General features: G+C 35.4%; 2 protein-coding genes across 5 annotated transcripts in view; both read right to left on the reverse strand.

The window, feature by feature from the left end:
* Window positions 1–1,098: 1,098 nt before the first annotated feature.
* LOC139127794 (uncharacterized) lies at window positions 1,099–6,895 on the reverse strand. Its single transcript, XM_070693668.1, has 7 exons — window positions 6,867–6,895; window positions 6,640–6,701; window positions 6,084–6,165; window positions 5,260–5,594; window positions 5,063–5,104; window positions 3,500–3,583; window positions 1,099–2,643 (listed from the first exon to the last, which is right to left on the reverse strand). Exons 4-7 carry the CDS (start codon window positions 5,318–5,320, stop codon window positions 2,528–2,530), a joined length of 303 nt encoding a protein of 100 aa, XP_070549769.1. The 5' UTR covers window positions 5,321–5,594; window positions 6,084–6,165; window positions 6,640–6,701; window positions 6,867–6,895; the 3' UTR covers window positions 1,099–2,527.
* Window positions 6,896–17,268: 10,373 nt separating this feature from the next.
* The window catches only part of LOC139127814 (tyrosine-protein kinase JAK2-like), a 39,951-nt gene continuing 37,844 nt past the window's right edge, over window positions 17,269–19,375 (reverse strand). For 3 of the 4 annotated variants that reach the window (XM_070693683.1, XM_070693681.1, XM_070693682.1), the window contains 3 exons: window positions 19,130–19,226; window positions 18,697–18,794; window positions 17,269–17,698 (listed from right to left, as the gene is read on the reverse strand). In XM_070693683.1, the coding sequence (XP_070549784.1) occupies window positions 17,679–17,698; window positions 18,697–18,794; window positions 19,130–19,226 (215 nt within the window). In that variant the 3' untranslated portion in view covers window positions 17,269–17,678. Of the gene's footprint in view, window positions 17,699–18,577; window positions 18,795–19,129; window positions 19,227–19,375 lie in introns of those variants that run through there. The other variant, XM_070693680.1, reaches the window with a different exon arrangement.

Raw genomic sequence — 19,375 nt, forward strand, 5'->3', positions numbered from 1 at the left:
CATGAACTGACTGCAAACAACAAAATTTTGACCATGATCACGTTCACAATAACCTTTCGGAGTGTCAGAAGTCTATTCGCTCAGCAGTTTTACATGTAAACATCCCAGCAAAGGTCACGCGTACGCGTAGCTGTAAGTAAGTAGTCGATGCCATAACTCTGAATAGAACGGTAGCCCGACTGTATTTAAGAAATAGATGAAAGTTTGAAATGTCAAAATAAAGTCTAGGCAGGTTTTCTGACTGGCGTTGGATGTTTAAAGGCGTAGGTCGCAATAGTTTCGCCTGCTTTTTTGAATTATGTTGACTGGAGTCATAAAAACACTTTAATTATCTCCTTTGGAAAGGTTTCCTTATTTCTCTTGTTTGACTGTTGGTCATTCTGTTTATTTTGTTTCCTTAAATCTTCGCCCCCGTAAACAACATAGAGGCATGTGAAAGCATGCGGAACCAAAATTGGTGTTCACAATTTAGATATATTGGAAAGTTAACTTTAGGATATCATGTTTTCATCGATTTCAAATGATAAAGTCTGTACCTGGATATCACTTGTTCAACATATTTTAGTTTTATATCCTTAAAGTTAACAGCCCTCTTCATGGACCCTTCATTGCACCTAACAGCATATAGTGACACACATTTTTGACGGTCTTGTTTCGTGACGACATATCTGTTTCACAAATGATACCTTACAGCATTCGTAACTTTGAATAGTATAACGATTCATTGGCTGCACTGGATTACTATTAATTTCGACATTTTTGGCCATTCTTTACGGACATAGCATGCTAGCAGGGTATTACCCTTTCCGGACACCTGGTACGACCACTAATTACTTGATATATTTGTTGCTCAAGATAGCCCTTCATGAAATTGTAAATATTTGTGTGTATACAACCTGGTAATTGTATTACCTTGTATGCTTTGGATTTTTGTATTTGTTATGTCGTCATATTACTGCTAATAACTCGCCAAGTTTTCCACTGAGAGGCCGCCGACGCTGATTATGAAATTGGCATGGTCACACAAGACTAAGAAATGATTTGTAATTGATAGTTGCAGTACAAGTACCCTACATAGGACATTGGCAGACGTTTGCGTGCACTGCTGTACTTTATTTACTTCGTCAATTGCTCAATTTACAATAGTAATGAAATATCTCATTTGTTATATTTTAATTGATGAAAAACTTTTATATTAAGATATATGACAAAAGAAAATTCTTTATATTTCTAACATGGGAGCAGATGTGACAAGATACAACAGTCAATGAAAATAATCAAACGCGGATGTATTCAACATATATAATATCATCATCAATTACCCTGCAAATACAACACACGATATAAAAGCATATTTAAACATTTGTAGTAGATATGTACAACAATTATGACAATGCAAAGAAAAATAAGAACAAATAAAGCAATAACTACAAAACTATAAATTAATTTCAAAATCATTGCAAGTAAAGATTTTAATGAAGCAGTCCCTGAAGATTATGATAAATTTTAGAACGTTATCTTTGATCTACATTACATAATTTGATTCAAAACTTTGACATCATCTCTAATTGGCTATATCAAATTTAATTGTTGTCTCCGCATTAACTATTTTCTTAAAATAATGGAAGGAACAATTGTAAAGGGTATAAGAAATGACATTTCTCTATAAGATGTCAAAAATGAAAATGAACAAATCCGTAAATTTTCAATTTTTTTACACTTTCTTCTCACCGAATGTTTCCATGCTGACACGACGTAAAAATTTGGCGGACGCGGAACTAACTTAATAACTGATTTTCAGTTTCTTCGAAAAACTTTCACAAACTCTAACAGCTAAGCTTTTGAAAATAAGTTTAGGTATCCGGCGATATCTTACGCTTCTGTTGGCTTAGGTCCGACATTCTGGTCAGCTAGCCGCCTTTCGTAGCTCCGACGATGTTTCAAGGAGCACAAAATTAAAGAAATGAAGACCAACAGGGCTTGCTGGTTCATGTTATCGCGGTGATGATTCAGTTCCACTCGCCTATCGGGAGTTTAAATTTTTGTACATCAAATATGTGATATCATTTACAATATCAGACTTGATAGCAATGACCATATTCACCAAATTTCGACACTGCAGTTGCGAAAGCCAGCACGCTATTTGTATGATAAGTGAGCCTTAATTCAGATGCAAATAGCAATCAGTACGGTGGCCGCGAATAAAACGTATCTCATTTGCATTTCTTTCATACAAACCAAATATCACACCAACACTGCTTTGCAGACACTATTAATGGTTAACATATGCAGCACTATTACTAAATATGAAAATTTAGCAATACTCGTTTGCAACTAGATCATTATAGGTCAGGGTCTTTAGGATACAAATCTGAAGATGAACTGTGCTATCCTTGATAGGAATATCTCACAAAAGTAAAAAATGGTCAAACCATACATCATGTGATCGTAAATTGGTGTGTACTGGATTATTCTTCTATTGATAATTTCCAGCTCCCACGATAGTTACAAAATACGGTACAAAATATCATCCTGAATCAAATATCATCAACATTGCTATCATAAACGGAATGGTGATAACGTAGGATGACATCACTTTCTCCTGCTCCGCCGATGAGGAATATCGTTCTTGTTGACTTGTTTCTACAGAGATAATGACTACATTCAGTTTAATCAAATTCAGCTAACCCAATCAAATGGGATTGAGTTAAATATTCTATATTAAACAAACGGTAAAAACACAAATATAATATGTTCATCATTTCAAAATATTAAAGTATGTAGGTTTGTACGGGAATAACAAGTCGAAGTTTGTACGCAGGTAAATAGTCTAATACATATAATTATGTCTTTTCCAGTTTTTCAGTATTGAAGTGAAATCTTCCTAAAACGGAGGTAAAACAATGTTAAAGTTTATTTTTAGACTTTGAAACAACCATCACAGAGGGAAAATTGATCGTGTGCCTCACTTTTCTGTCTAAACACATTACATGGTCAAAACTGATATTATCACATTTTGAACCATCATTTAATTAGACCTCGAATCCAAATTCACAGATTGTGGCAATCATTTTAAACAATTTGGAGATGTCATTGTCACGATGAAGCTAAAGGTTTCAATGTTTATGGTAACAATTCTCCTGCCACCAGTCGATATGAGAAATGCAAATTTAGTTTTCTGGCCCGATGACAAGACTTAGTTGTCCGACGTAAACATAACAATGCATATTTGCTTGTCCCTTCTTAACGAGAAAAACTGAACAGAGGAATGACAACTCGTGACAATTGCATATCTAGAATCGGAAGTGCTGTTTTTCTGCTCAGAAAATAGCAACGCAATAGATTGTGTCACCGATTACAACAATGCGAATCTTAAAAATATGTATTACTTGTACATGACCACTTTGCAAGGGATGTTTCTATGTGTTCACTCGTACGAAGCCTAAGAACTCCGCTATTTAAGGAGGCCCGGTGGCACAGAACGAACTTCAGTACGTACCAGCATGGGGTTCTTGGTTTGCTAAATTACTGTCGTCACGTTTCCTCGTCGTTGTCAGAGATGAATCCGAAGAATCGACGACAACTAAAGGAATTGTAGAAAACGAAAAAAATGTGATTCAACGATCTGTATCTGTCTTTAATGCAAACATAACTCCCTGAACTTCACCATCTATTTCTTCTCAAATAACTTTTGAATAAAATAAAGCTAGAATTTGGAAAATAATTTCGTGCGCCGACGACTATGGCGCGACGAGAAGAGAGGATGAAGCAGACGGCATTTATGAAAATAAAGTCGGAATCCTGGCAAGAGCGCAAAAGAGAACATTGGTGGAGCTCGCACGACGTCATCGGCGATACATAACATCTATGTCTAGCCTCTTCAGTTGAAGGTATACTGTCACGTGTTACAATTTTGCCACAGTTATCATTGAAAAAGAAAATCTTACCAATCACAGATTTTAAGCGGGTTACCGCTTTTTAAAAACAGCGCATTTGAATACCAAGGACATATTTAGATTACAGGTGACTGTATACTTTTCATCTAGAGAAGCACAGCCGATATATCTGAACAGCTCAGCACGTTTGTAAAACTGAGTTCGGGCACTGACATTTCTGAGTATTACATATCAAGGAGATGAAAGCGACTTACACATTGGTTCTACCTTTGTATTGATACGATTATAGAGTGGATCGATGTGGTATCATGATAACAGGAAACAGGTCAAGACACAGGTGAATCAACAGTGCTGTGCTCCTGGTCATGTGAGCTGGGTCCCCGTGAAAACAGTTTTATTGAGTGATTCGTAATAATATTATTTCGGTACCAAAGTTTGGTCACTCGGCAGTCGCTTGAGTGGTTTCGTGTTCCCTCACTTTTTGTTTGTTTGTTTGTTTCTTTCAGAAAAACCTCTCAAAGCACATAACACGAATGAGAACATAAAAGACATCCTCGTTCAAGCAAAACTCAAACACAATAATATAAACTAATACGAGCGGGCGGGCTGAGCACAAATCTACGCAACAGTCAGACAATAACATAATGATTCTAGCATCTCTCATTCATGACCACTGGCTACCATCAAACTAACATGGACAGATAAAGGGACCCCACTCCGATCCCGTAACATCTTAAGACGAATCTCTCAAACATAAAACTGTTTCACGGGAATCAATATTACATGACCAGGGTTAAAGAACAATCCAATCACTGCTGTCTCGCTATGTTTACTGTTATCATGAACAACATTGAACGAATCACCATACGGTGTCACTAACAAAGGTAATACAAATGTACGAAGCTGCCTTCACTTCCTTTGTAACCCTGTTACACAAAAATATATTTCTGACATTTTTTTTTATTTTGTAAAATATAAGAACAGACAAGCATGTAACGCGCAAGTCAGGTAAAATCAAAAACTAGGAGCAAATTATGCATTTTGTGGCAACTTCTAGTGCTTGATAAAATTCCTTTTTCTTATGGAATTGCTCTTCTGAAGTGTTTTCATATAAATTATAAGAGCTGTTAAAGACAAGTCTTTTCAAAAAAAGAGGAAAACCTTACCTGTTTGTTTATTGTACGGACTTGTTGTTCGCGATACTGAACCTAGAATGTATTAAAAGGATACATAAACATGACTAAAACTTGACAAAATCTTATTCATATTAAATAAAATAAGGGATTCCCCTTTCTACATATTGATACACATAAGAGAGAAATCACTGCGAGAAAAAATGAAAAACAAAAGAATTATCGCTAACTTTGGACGTCCAATGTTATTTCCAGTATTGCGGAGTCGCCGTAATGTATGTGCATCGCCATTTTCCACCGTGTCGGTCCTTATTAGCATTGTGTATAAGCATGTTATACTCTCCAATGGTGGAATTTCCCGTGACCTTACACGATTCATCGAACGTCATTTTGCCAAGTGACTTGTATTCAGGTAAACCAAATTTTGTCATTTTCAACCATAACGGTTTGACAGAACTTTTGAAATATTCAAGAGAACAGTTCAGAACGACATCGTTTCCTTCCTTCACACGTGCATTTTCCGGCTTCCGTAACCAGTTGACTGGTGAAGAAACCACGCTGATTGCTATAATAATAATAATAATAATAATAATAATAATAATAATAATAATAATAATAATAATAATATGATGATGATGATGATGATGATGATGATAATGTCGTTGTTGTTGATGGTGATGATGATGATGATCATCATCAACATCATCATTATCATCAACAACAACAACAACAACAACAACAACATTATCATCATCACAATAATAATAACAATAATAATAATACAGCTATCGCTAATGTCAGTATTTAATTTATGCTATCCTCTTTGTCTGACAAGAAAAAGATCTATGATAGCGTTTATGCTGTCCTTTGTTGTAGAAATCTCAATGTCGCAATGACGAATATGAAAAATACAGATTGATATTTTTGATTTTAGAATGGTTATGATATCATCAATAAGTTAAAAGATAAAAATATGAAAATATTCTCTGAAACTTTAGAGTATGTCAGCAAAATCACTTTGACATGTAAAGACTATAACTGTTTTTCAACTTACAATTCGGGGGGCAGACGATTAGGCTTATTACCCCACTTAAAATGTTTGCACTTGAAAACAAGTTCATGATCACAACAAATGTCTGGAAGAAAGTAATACGTTTCTTGAGTTACAAAAAAACAGTTAAAGATATCATTTCTGTTTCCATCATAGAAAAGTAGTATTGCATCGGAGTGTTGTCGCTGATGTCATTGTTTGCTTTTCGTCATTGATAGTATGTAATAGATTCATGTTCATGTACAATGCCTTGTCGTATATATTTGTGATCGGTTAATGGTTTATTTCGTCAAGTTTTCTCCTGTTGATATTAAATCATCACACATTTAAGGGTCAAACAAATATTATGTTCGACATGACACGCTGTTTATGTTACCTGAGTTTCAAGTCCCCAGTAAATTTACGTCCAGCCTCTCCAAAATGTTGACAAAAACAACTTTGAAATAAGGTGAATGCTTCATACCGACTGCATGCACAAATACACAATTGAACATTGTATGGAATATCATTCAATGTATTACCTTTTACATATAGAAAATATATTGACTTTCATACTTACTGTTCATGTTACAGTAGAGCACTTGAGTGACAAGTGTTCTTCTCAATGTCGAGCAAAATTTCCTATGAAGAAAATTAGGACACTCATTAAGTCATTAATCGACATTGCCATATGTAAATTATTGGTTTCGAATGGGCAATTTATTTTGGAAACAGATATACGACAAAAAGTAATCGTATATGAAATTCTTTTGATTAAACGAAATGTCTCGTTGAAAATTTACGTACCTTCCAAGGACTGTGGAGCGCGACACAAAAGGCTACTGAATATATTTTGTTATGGCTAGCCTTTATATAGTACCCATAAAAGGGGCAGAGGTCAAAGGCGAACAAACTATTCAGCACTACACAATGGTGTATTATATTATCTTCATTGTTTGTGCTAAACCTGGTATTGTTTTGATATGTAGTACAAAGATCAGTTGATTTTCTGCCAGAAGCTTGAATATTATTGAATAAACAGCTTATAACTAGCCTTGATTAAATGCAAAACCCTAAAAATAATCATGTACAGACAATTCAGTTTCAATACGTGAAGTGAAATCATGTATCAGCCTAATTATCGAAGTTGTTGTTTTATATTTTGAAAATAAAATCGTAAATACATTGAATTTTCCAACAGAATTTGAAACATATGTAGATTACTTTTTCGAATTTATTATACAAATTACCAAAAGTTTTTTAGACACTTTATAATAATAAATAAATATCTGCTTGTTATTTATACGTGGCACATTGCAGGCAAATGCAGTCCCGTGTATGCTGGAGAGGATCGATGACATAAAAATATCACTTGGTTGCTGTGCAAGCATTATCACATGAGTTAAGGTAACTTTTGGGAAGACGGTTGTCAACGCAAGCATGTTTTTGTTGTTTGCCTATCAGGATATGATGTTTTGGTTTGCAAGAGTAAAATAGGTCTTTGGCACAGATCCAAAAGTCATGTGATATCACGACCAGGTGCCGCAAAACAGCTTCTTTGCACAGGAGCAGCTTTTTAGACAACAACAGGTAACAAAGTCATTCCGGCAACATCCGTTTCAATAACAAAAACAAATTTGATCAGCTAAGTTAATTATCAACTTGGATTTTTTTATGTACTTTTCTACAAATAGAATTTGCAACTATTAGTACTTGATTTGGGTAAAATGCTGATACTCCGAATATCTGTGTAGGTATCAAATTCTTTGTTGTGTGAAAAGTTGTTTTGTTGGCGTATCTATTTGTTACGACCTCATTCTAGGAATGATAGATTTTGAGTGCATCTTATATATCCTTTTTTTGCTGTCAAAACTTGTGGCATTCCTAATATCCTAACTATTACTATAACATCCATAGATTTTTTAATTTTTTCTTGAACTCGAAATACACACAATATGCCAGTATACGCTCCTTAAATGCGCACTTTATGTGTGTAACATGACCGTTCAAGACTTTTTCAATTTCAGTTCAATTATATTACAATGATATTCGGTTTTTTTTTCTCAATGCAAATTCGTTTCCGATCCTACATCGAACAAATTAAATCGTTCCCCCATTAAGATACAAACTCCTAGATTTTCATGATTGTCGTAATGTCATCTCAAAGTTATATCTTGTCTCACTGCTTTCATATTATTGATATTGATTAGCAGCTGCATCATATCGGCTGAACCGCGTCACCTCTGTACACAGATAGACATGATCCCACGCAGACTACGGTATCTGCGTCTGTTGTACAATAATCTCTTTCTATGTGCGACCTGTGCAAATAAAATCTGCACTAAACAGTGCTCAAACAAATCTTGTAGAAAACGCAGATTTCCTGCATGCAACTCAAATGTCACATAGGAAGCTGACATTTATTGTAATAAACGGAGCGAATGTAGATGATTTTATTATATGAAGCTTTCACTATATTGTTTTTTACATACTAAACAATTACAAAATAAAATTACCCGAAACACTAAGTCTTTTGACTTTTTGCAAGAGTCATATAATAACAATTTGCAATTTCAGACGAGTACACATTGCCTTAAACTCAAATCAAAATTAGTTCAAGAGCGTTAATTGCATTGCAATATCAATATCGCTCATTCAGAGTAACAAAGAAAAACACGTTGCAAGTACTATATAAGATATGCGTCGCATGGTTTATAATCAAAATGGCTGTTATACAAAGTAGACACAAGTCGTTTTTAGTTAATTCCCAAAGAACAGAAATCCCACCCCATCCCCGTTGTGAAACTGGCTTCAAGGGCTCGTATGACTTTCTCAATTGGGCCATCGAAGTATTACCGACCCCCCTACTGTTTTCAAGTTTATGTCACTAAGTAGCACGCTATGTCACTAAGAAATGATAATACTCCGGAATACAAGGATGCCATGTGTTATCCACACCCAGTACCTCCAAGAGATCATGTGATGCCGGTAAAAATAAGCCAACCTGTGTACAAACGCATATGGAAATACACGTACTTCTATGCTTTTTGCGCACCTGGGTTTGTTTGTTCCCTGGTCAATTCGAATTAGTTCCGGTTTTGTCTTATTACCTAGTCACCTATGTACACGAAGACATTTTAACATTTGCAGTTAAGCCGGCCCATGCAATGAACACAATTGTGTGCCCGTCATATATCCGTCTCTCCTAACTATCGACTTGCGCAAAAACAAATCTTCCTTACGACTTTAATTCCAATCTTGTTAAGTCTTAAGGTGAATCATGTCGCTGGTATTTATCATTGATTTCTGATTGCCTTCCCTCACAGTCCCACCATACGCAAACAAATTTGAAATAAAACAAAGTCAAGGTGTCTAGTTCAGGTTGTTAGTGCATCATTCGACACAGTGTATGTTTTCACTAAACTTTTGACCCGTTGACCAAAACTGCTTCAGTCAAGTCACAATGATTCTAACCTTGAATTTTACAAAAACCAAATCCATTATTTAACACCGTTGTTCAATCTATCCCCTTAATAATAAATTTCGCTTAGTAAGACAGCATTATAACATCCAGACGGATGAGGACATAGAATTTACACCCTAGTGACAGCATCAATGTCTTAGATGTTCCCACAGCTACAGCAATCCTTCTGAATTTCCTTTCGTCTCTTTCATAGATTAGACACAACGGTCAACTCTTAATCGACCATGTACAATTGTACATTTAAGTAGGTGTGTTAAAAGAACATATTAACAGATACAAAATGCTTAGATTTAATTTTGGTTGGTTATTGATTATCAGTGTTGAGCAAACACAACGTGAGACGGATGTTGATGCAGGCCTTGCAGCACTAGTGCTGCTACTTAGAAGCCTCTGAAAACATTTATTGATTTTTGTCGTTTTGAATCAATTTTATGCAAATGGTAATATCCAAAGAAAGTAAAGAGAGTGACTCGGCTAGCCCTCATTTTACACGAAGGCTGTGATCGTGTGATGGAATAAGATCTTGAGGCTGAAATAAAGGACAATCACAGATCGTCGGGTCAACACTGTGCTAAATGGCAAATTAACCTGTCGCGTCGGGACTAAACATCGAGCAAACACCGAGCAATCCGCATCTGCCAATCTCCTGCACATGACAATTCTGCCGTCAAATGCTAGGTCGAGTGACTTGGTTCTTATCGAGCTTTCCAGTGTGCAGACTGTGGAATGATCCATGAACGTTACCTTGAAAACCATCTCGATTCCAAGACTGTGCTTCTTCTGCAAGTCTTGAAGTATGAAAATGTCACATTTTTATGAATATATAATGAGTGCGTTTGAACCAAATTTGAAAGTATTTTATCGATACCGTCTGGTTTTACTCAATGGTTTACGGTCAGTCATTACAACGTCCTTAATAGTTGGCCATGTAAGGACGTGTTTATGAAACTGATGGCGTGTTATGTTTGATTGGCGTGAAGCAGTGTTTCTGCCCTGAGAGCTCACAAAGTAACTATGGTTACTATGCGACTGGCAGCACGATGCAATCTAGTCGTACTTTTCGCATAATATCGTGCAATTATCAACCACGATGAAAGTATTCAAATAATCTATCACCTGTGAAGCTCATTTTAATATGAAAATGGCATAGTCTACCGAGACGACCACGAAACAAAAGGCATGCCGCGTTGTTAGTCTCTCTTTCTATTTGTCTGTAATCAAACGGAACACCGAGCGTTACTTAAGTATCCTTCCTGCCGCCAACCTGTGTAGTCAATGACTGTCGTGACACACTATGTTCAGTGACCTAGTGTATACCAAGCTTGCATAGTTGAGAGATTACCACAGCGTGCGTACTTCACCGTCAATACAACTGTTGTGAAATTTGCTAATCCTTGCCAACTCAGTTTTAATAGCATATCAAAAAAACGTATCAACAACATGTGCTAACTTAAAGATTTCTTTCTTGCTTTACGTTGCAGGTACAGTATTTTGAACTTGACCTCTCTAATTACGAGTGCCTTATCAGGCAGAAACTTTATCGCATTTACCAATAGTTGTTTTATCCTTGTTCAACATATTACTGTTTCCACTACCAACGGTCAATCCCAGTTCCTTGGAACGCGACGCAGATGTCAACAAATTATAAAATATCTTTGCAAACTGACAGACATTTGTCATAAACCTAGCGAGGTTCAGATTATTTAATTAAGACATTTCTCTTAGTTAATTAATCACTGAAAAAGTAAACACAAGATAATTAGTGTTTATCTACTTCCTTACATAAAACTGCATTTTGCTGTTTACCAGAAAATAAGCATCGTGATACAGTCATTTTGAGGAGAAAAAATTACGAATCGTATAAATGTTGAATGAAAGATACACATCAATTTGGTCACATCACTGATGTTGTATTTACATATACATCATTAAGAAAATTGAACGTTTTGTTTTTATAAATATAGCGAACATTCCTTGGAATCTCTGAAAGCATGATATAGATAACAGCCGCTGCATGTCAGTCAACAAGGGCAACATAGAACACAATGTAGCGTATTTAAGCATGTTCAATTACATGCTTGTAAATTACGTAAAGATCTTTAGTCGGTCACCATAGATTTAACAAACGTGGAATTACTTCTGTGAAATGTTGTATATGGCAAAATTCACAAATTGTATGTCTAGATTTTCAACTAGACGGTGAATCAGAAGAGGGCTCATGTAATGTTCACTTACACATGTGTTAATGTTTCAGTTTTAGTGCAATTATTTCAAAATCGTATGGCCGCTTGTCCTGTTTAGGTTTCGTTGGTGGAGCGAGAAATTTGAGAGAAGAATTTAAGCTACGCAACAGTGATAAAACAAAAATTGTCTACAATTCTATCAAATTATTTCATTCAATTAAATGGTTTTATATCTTGGGTAATTCGATTGTGTTCACCGGAATTCCTCATCAGAACTCGCTTCATTGCAAACTAAATTAAACATAAATAACTCAGTCACTCCGATTGTTAGGTCTACACACTGTACAGTACATTGGCCGTTCAAGTAGCATTGGTCAATGAAGGCAATATATTACTTACCGTGAGCTGCGTTTTACAGAGAGGCCAAATGTCAAGGTTGAAGAGTGACCGTTGATAGAGTTTTGTTCGCCTTCATGATGTAAGCCTATGTTCAATCTTTTAATTTCCTATTCCCGCGTCAAAGTGTTTTTTTTAGAATAAATCATCACACCTGATACGTGATTTTTTGTTTGTTTGTTTTTGTTCGTTTGTATGTTTGTTTGTCTGTTTTTGGAAGTCTTTAAGGTGATGAAACGGTTTTTAGTTAACCCTCTGCGCAAGAACATTATAGTCGTACTGCGTATCAGCAGTCTACGATCGCCATTCTGTAATGTGTTCCCTCTTAAATAAGACTAAGCAAAAGTCCAATCTATGTATTGCATGGTTTTTGATGTACAGTGTAAGCCTGCCTTCCAGATTGAGAATAATTAAATATTTTAGAACGGAACGATTAATACTTTTACAGAGAGCTTCAAAACGTCGAAAACTATACTATGCACTGATGGTTAAAGGTTTTGTCAATTGGAATAACAATTTTTTGTAGATTTTGTTCTATTGGTGGTTCCATTCTCATAGTTTAGCTTTCGATGCCGAATATTAATTTCCAAGCCTCACATGTGTTTGACAGGTTTCATGTTGCATGGATAAGCATTTTGAAAGAGAACGTTAACAGGAAAACATGCATTACTGGTGACAACCAATTAACATGTAGCACATTTTTTGCTCAACCTTGAAAACATACCATTCTTCTTTTAATTAAATTCTAGCACCGATAGTAAATGTGTGTAAATATACAATTTATTAGTTCGTATACGTACAAAAACGTACTCCGCTCTATGTTATCTCTCATCAATTTCCAATCAGTCAGCGGCTTAGGTAGTCTTACTCTACCTTTTGTAAAAGTAGTTGCGAGATACCGACAAATATCAGGGTCATAGTTTATAGTTAGTTTCTTGCTATTTTTAAACTTCTTTTGACAACGACTGTAAACGTCAATAAAGAAGTAAGCTATGGTGTTCTAGGGAGTGAACAAAAGCTTACCGAATCGTCATTTAGTTCACAAAAGGTCGAATCAATCTCCCATACAAATAAAATTTTTTCCAGTGATTTCTTACAGAAGTCTATATTGTGCCCATTATCTTAGTTCTCGAATTCCGGATAATTTCAATGACATTCAGCTGTTTACCGCCCCACATTTATCGAATCTTACCCTATGAGATTGAAAAAAAAATCTGTATCGTTATGATATTTCAATGCAAATGACGATTTTCGTACTGTCTCCTCGTATGCTATGAGAAACACCTGTTGATCATAGAGATGTTGCCATATAGAGTAACGATATAGCACCTAAAACCGATGCAACGTATCTGTCATTAAAGACAAATTTAATGTTCTGCCTTGGCGGCATGGTATATCATGTGAACCGACGTGCTCAGTTGCATAACAATGTACACTGTGTTAGATCAGTAAATAGTGTTTGCCTAACTAATAACCTATCAGACGTCAAAAACCAGTTGATATCGTATCACAATTGAAAATGCAGATGTGGAGTTGCGTTATCCTTAGCTTACCAGATTACAGACAGGTTTTGTCAAATTTTATGACCACTTGTCTATACTGCCCACACAAACGCCCACATTCTCTTTGTCTCTCTGTCCATGTTTTTTGCAAGTTTCCATAACACAGGCAGCATGTTTCGATATGTAGATCAATATTTGTCACAACCTGAGTTTTTTACCCGTTCTATAAGTGGGGTGTCTTATTATCCCCTTAGGCTATTTTAGTGTACTTTCGTAAGGTAAAAAAAAGCGTCCAAACATATCTCAGAAACTGTTCCACGTAGCCAATGCATTCTAATACATTAGTTATTTTACGGTCTACATAAACGGTTGGAGAAAAAGTAAAACATTTACATCAAAAGATTTTTTATGGAAACATATACTTTCTTTTGGATTTTCTTAATACTTTGGAATATTTGGTATTTGTCACATATGAAATCACTAGTTTAAGTAGTTCGACAAGATAATTTTCGTCTTTTTTCTCTATACGACAATACAGCATTGGTGCTCTGACATGTAAATAGGGGGCGACTATTATGAAATTTCAATATCACCACTTTTTAATGATTTGATTGATAAGGTTTCCATGTTGATGTTTTTGAGGAATCTCATTCAACTTTTTGAAGACGTGTTAATTTGTTTTTTTCATTGTTTAATGTTTATGGTATTTTTTGTTTGTTTAAATTTTAGTGTATTTTATCCTTTCTTTATTTTCTTGTCTGTAAGTGGCTGCCTGATGGCGCTGTTGATGAGCAAATAAAACAGTCATTAAAATGAAATTACAATATGGTCATTGCTGTACATTTCTTATTACCTTATTGTTTCCCGACACTTGACAAACATTTGTTTGTCTTAGCTACAAACCAACCCTACATCAAGTAGGTCATATATTACTCGTGACAGAGACAATTTTTCAACAAAAGTTGACTAAGTCCATGTTAAAGCTCGCCAAATCCAAGGCTTCGATTATCACGAGACTATTAGGAAAGAAATACTTGCGTTATTGCAAAAACATGGAGACAGACCTGCCCCTAGTGACTGGTGTCACTGTAGAGATCAAACTATTTGTGTTCATTTGCGTTGACCATACTTTGATGATAAAATTGTCAGAATTGTATTTGATCTCCCTGACCCTAATTCTGGCACGATTACACACACATGCGCAGAGTAAAGCTTCAAAGATCACGCACACCTTGAGAAGCTCTATTTTAGACTACAGCATTGTGCAGTGCCGTCGATCAGGCAGGCAATGTTTTGACCACATCAATCACACAGCAGAGTTAGTTTCTATCTACTTGAGTGTTGGCAGGATCGATTTTATGACATACTTTACCAAGGGCGACCTCAATTCGGGCCATAGTGCGGCAAAACCCTGTTCCCGGTAGTGTCTGACGCTTGAGTTTCAATGACGTTTGCTACTCAGTTGAAAGCATAGATACTTATGATTGACATGTTTAGAGCCAATTAATGACTCGTCTGTTTTCACGGCCGAAGTCGCAAACATGCACCCAGTAAGCCATATACTTTTTTACAACCTTATTCAGGGCTGATTTGAATTTACGACAAAGTTTGTTTGTCTAACAAACCGCTTCACATCAATACTTCCCAACCAGCCACTTGCACAAATATTTGTGACAGACTCTTTCTACAAAACTCGCAAATCTTAGCGCAAAGTCGAAACGCTAAATTATTGTAATTAATTTCTTTGTCTTCCCGAAGGCAAACTCCGCCCCCATACGTTAGTTTACCATGTAAAAGCAAACGGGTCAAGATCGCCCTGTAACTGACAAATCTGACATAGTGTTTATTGTGTCGTCAAAGTCTGTTCCGAATATTTGCAGTGATTTTGCCTTTTTAAAAAATGGCTCAAGCACAAATTTATAATGATATATCTATTATTCTCAAGTTCTCTCGCCCAGGCTATCATCAGCACAATAATTTGCACTTTTTGAACTTTAATAAGTGCATATTATTGTGCTGACGAATTGTGGAGAAGCGAGATGAGAGATGGAATCTACGAGTGGTATCTAAAATACCAGCTTCCCGTAGGCATAATATCATTCGTGGGGTGGTTTTCCCTTACATGAGTGTAAAACGGTTCACTTTGAATCTATATTCGTCACTCTGTACAAAATCACCTTAAAAGGCCTACCTCAGTAGACTGTGTAAAAACATATACTTTAAATAATGGTCTATAGTGCGCAAGATGAACAAAGTGTATTTGTACAAGATTGACACACATCCTTAGGCTATATTACGATTTGGTCGTCCACTGATAAGTAAGGAAGCACACAACTCCAGAGTGCCATTAGCTATGGGCATGTAGTCATGTGTCTTTGTCATTCCAAATCTTTGGAATTTTATTACTTCACACAATCGTCCAAACATCACCAGCGATAAATAATAAAAAGCAATGAAGATCCTAGGGTCTAGTCTAAATGCCCTCTTATTGACTGTCGCGCGTCATTAGCCAAGTGCTCCAAGTCTGAATTCCAAGTGCTATGGGTAGCTTATATCAATATGTCACTTCACTACTTTACGATTTACAGAAAGACTAAACCGCCAGGGGTCGTCGCTCGGTCATTAGTGGTGTGGGACAAAAACACTATATCTCTTTACCAAGCTACGCTTTAGAGCGGGGTCAAATGTCAAAGGTCGACGAGTGACCATTGATGTTGTCAGATGCAATGCCATCATTATATATTGAATGTTGTTAACTAAGTAGGTTTTCTTTGACCATTTCGTTGTAATTATCGAAAATGTATTGTCATTTAGGTTATATTTTTTTGAAAACGTTTAAGTTATGAATGGTGTAAGTATTTTCATTTGGACTACTGTACAAAAAACACACAATACATAGTGTTAAATGTACATGCTTTTGTAGGTATCGAATGTGGAGTGGGCACACATTTTCCGTCAGTATAGTCGGAGATTTTTAAGTTCAAAGCAATAAATTTTATGAGGATTGCATTTGTACTTAAATCAGATACACTTATTATGACAATTTGTGTCACAAAAGGATATATATCCATGGACAGCTATTGTTTGCATTGAAGGCCCTTTGATGTTGTTAAATAATGCAAGAAGTGGTGCTTCACCAAATCTCACAAATTTCAAGGATCTCACTGATTAAGTGTAGACCAGAATCGTAAAATTATCTAAAGTGTACAAGTAATCACTTTTTTAAGGCATTTGATCCAAAGAAATTCAACCTTTTTATCAACAATGCAAATACGTTTTGCGCCGCATTGGCTTCATCGACCTAAGGTACAAGCGTTTACAGTTCTGTTGCTCTGCAATGTTGTGATTACTAATGGAATAAACTCTGGGCGTTCGGAAATTTGAGCTTATGCGTTAATTCCTCACTATTCAACGTTGTGACAAAATTTCGTCTAACATTGTTTTACAATAGCCCCCCCCCCTCTCTGGTTGTCTTTCTGTCTGTGTGTCATTGTCTGTCTGTATGTCTGTCTGTCTGTCTGTCTGTCTCCCTCCCTCTCTTTCTCACTATCTCTGAACAATTCGACTGGTACAACAAAAAAACCTCAATTTTTTTACGCAAGACATATCTATGTATGGAAGAGTGCCATGTCACTAAATAATTTTGTTCTTAGTTGTTTTTTATTCCAAATACAACAGCGCATTACATCATGTGAAAAGGAAATAGAGAAGCACTATGCAAACACGTACTTGACTTAAAAGAATATCTGCATTACACTTCATAAAAAAATATACTACAACTCTGTATACGTTTACTCAATCATCTGATATATATTTACAAATAATTTCAAAGATTATATAAACACTATAACAATGGTCTAGAAGGGAGTCAAGATAAAAACAAAGCTTTAAAAAGTCCAGTTAATACTAATATTAAAGTTTTCTCTTCCAATCTTCTTCAGGAAAAAATAATATGAGTGGTTATCGTGTTTGTTAAACTCAACATGTTCTGCACGGTTCAAGTTGATTTGTCAAGGGGATATACACAAGCGTTTTGATATGTTGAACGCGTGTATCACGACGAAGACGATTTATCTGAAGTACAGCAGTCAACAAACATAAGTCAGAGAGAGAGGGAGAGAGAGGGGAAGGGATAGAGACAGAGAGAGACAGAGAGAGAGACAGAGAGAGATAAGACGCTATGTTGACACTCTAACAATGGCATTCAAAGTGAATAATTCAGTAACAGGATACATAATTGCAGTAAGTGAAATAAACCATAACTGGCCAGATATTAATATTACTCCTTTTTCCAGATATTCCCTTTTCTGGGCTAGCCAATTAAATAAAACAATCTATATAAAACATGATGGAAGTTATCTGGGATAATTGGATTGGCATAACTTCTCAAGAATTTAAAAACAAATGTTTAATATTACACCATATTTGCTAACCATCTTTACAATTCTATTCTAAATTTGCAATGCTGTACAAATGGTATAAGTTAGAATCATTGCATGACAGTGTCTTATACTATTTGTTCAAAACAAATGAACAATATTTCTATTAAAATGAAAATGTGGAAACTTGTCTATACTTTCTTCGTTACCGAAGTTCCAGTATTGATCTCAATTTGGTAGTTTGACTCAACCAAAATATTGTGGGGTTTTTTTTGACGCACAGTTAAGTCCATCATGGATATTTTACATATGCCCTGACAACAATTTGTGTTTATTAAGCACAGATTTGACGAAACAATAAGGGACATTTCAACAGTACACTGACTCAACAGCGACAGTTACAAATTTAAACGCATTTTGACCCATTTCTTTCTGACTCTTACAGAAATTTGTATATTTTTCCATAGCGATAATCGAATTAAAGGGGTAAACAATGAACCATATGTTTTTTATTGTTTTGTTGAATGAAAACAATATTTACATTTTAACTATTGTATCACTTTATAAAATTTTAACTGTAAAAAATTCGATGTCATTACAGTTTCCTTATAATTAATGTAATCCAACTTTCGCTATTCTGTCTAATCGTGTCATAAGTAACAAGTTTAAAGCAAGTTAGGAATTTACACTTACCATTGTCATCCCTTAGCTCTCGAATTTGTTTTACAATATTCGGAAAAGATGGCCTTGCCCAATCTTCTTTCCTCCAACACATCAGCATCAAGCCGTATCTAAAAACGTCATAAACCCTCTTTTCAACAACAATACTAGCAGTTTACTTGTAATTAAGATATGAACATGTAACGATATAGATGAGAAATTGCGCTATAAATCAAATATATCCTGATAATACCGATTTAAAATTCAACAATCATTTCACGCTTAAATATTTATCTATCTATCTATCTATCTATCTATCTATCTATCTATCTATCTATCTATCTCTCTATCTCTCTATCTATCTATCTATCTATCTATCTATCTATCTATCTATCTATCTATCTATCTATCTATCTATCTATCTATCTATCTATCTTTATATGTATACATATGTATATACACATACACTTCAAGGTGACAGTGTTCTGGTTGTAGTAGTCTGTACCCTCTTCTCAATTCTGTTTCAATTTCTTCTCGACTCTGCTCTTCAAAGGGGTGACATCCTGAAATATACATAAACTTACTCTTAATGTTCGCAGGTTGATTGTCAGTTCAACTTGACAAATATACATCATACAATTATTTTCTATTCGCAATTACATTATTTTGAATTCTTGAAGTTGAAGTCGAAGGCGTTATTCTGTTTCTTTTT

The sequence above is a fragment of the Ptychodera flava genome, unplaced genomic scaffold (assembly GCF_041260155.1).
Source record: "Ptychodera flava strain L36383 unplaced genomic scaffold, AS_Pfla_20210202 Scaffold_37__1_contigs__length_1687728_pilon, whole genome shotgun sequence".
NCBI lineage: Eukaryota > Metazoa > Hemichordata > Enteropneusta > Ptychoderidae > Ptychodera > Ptychodera flava.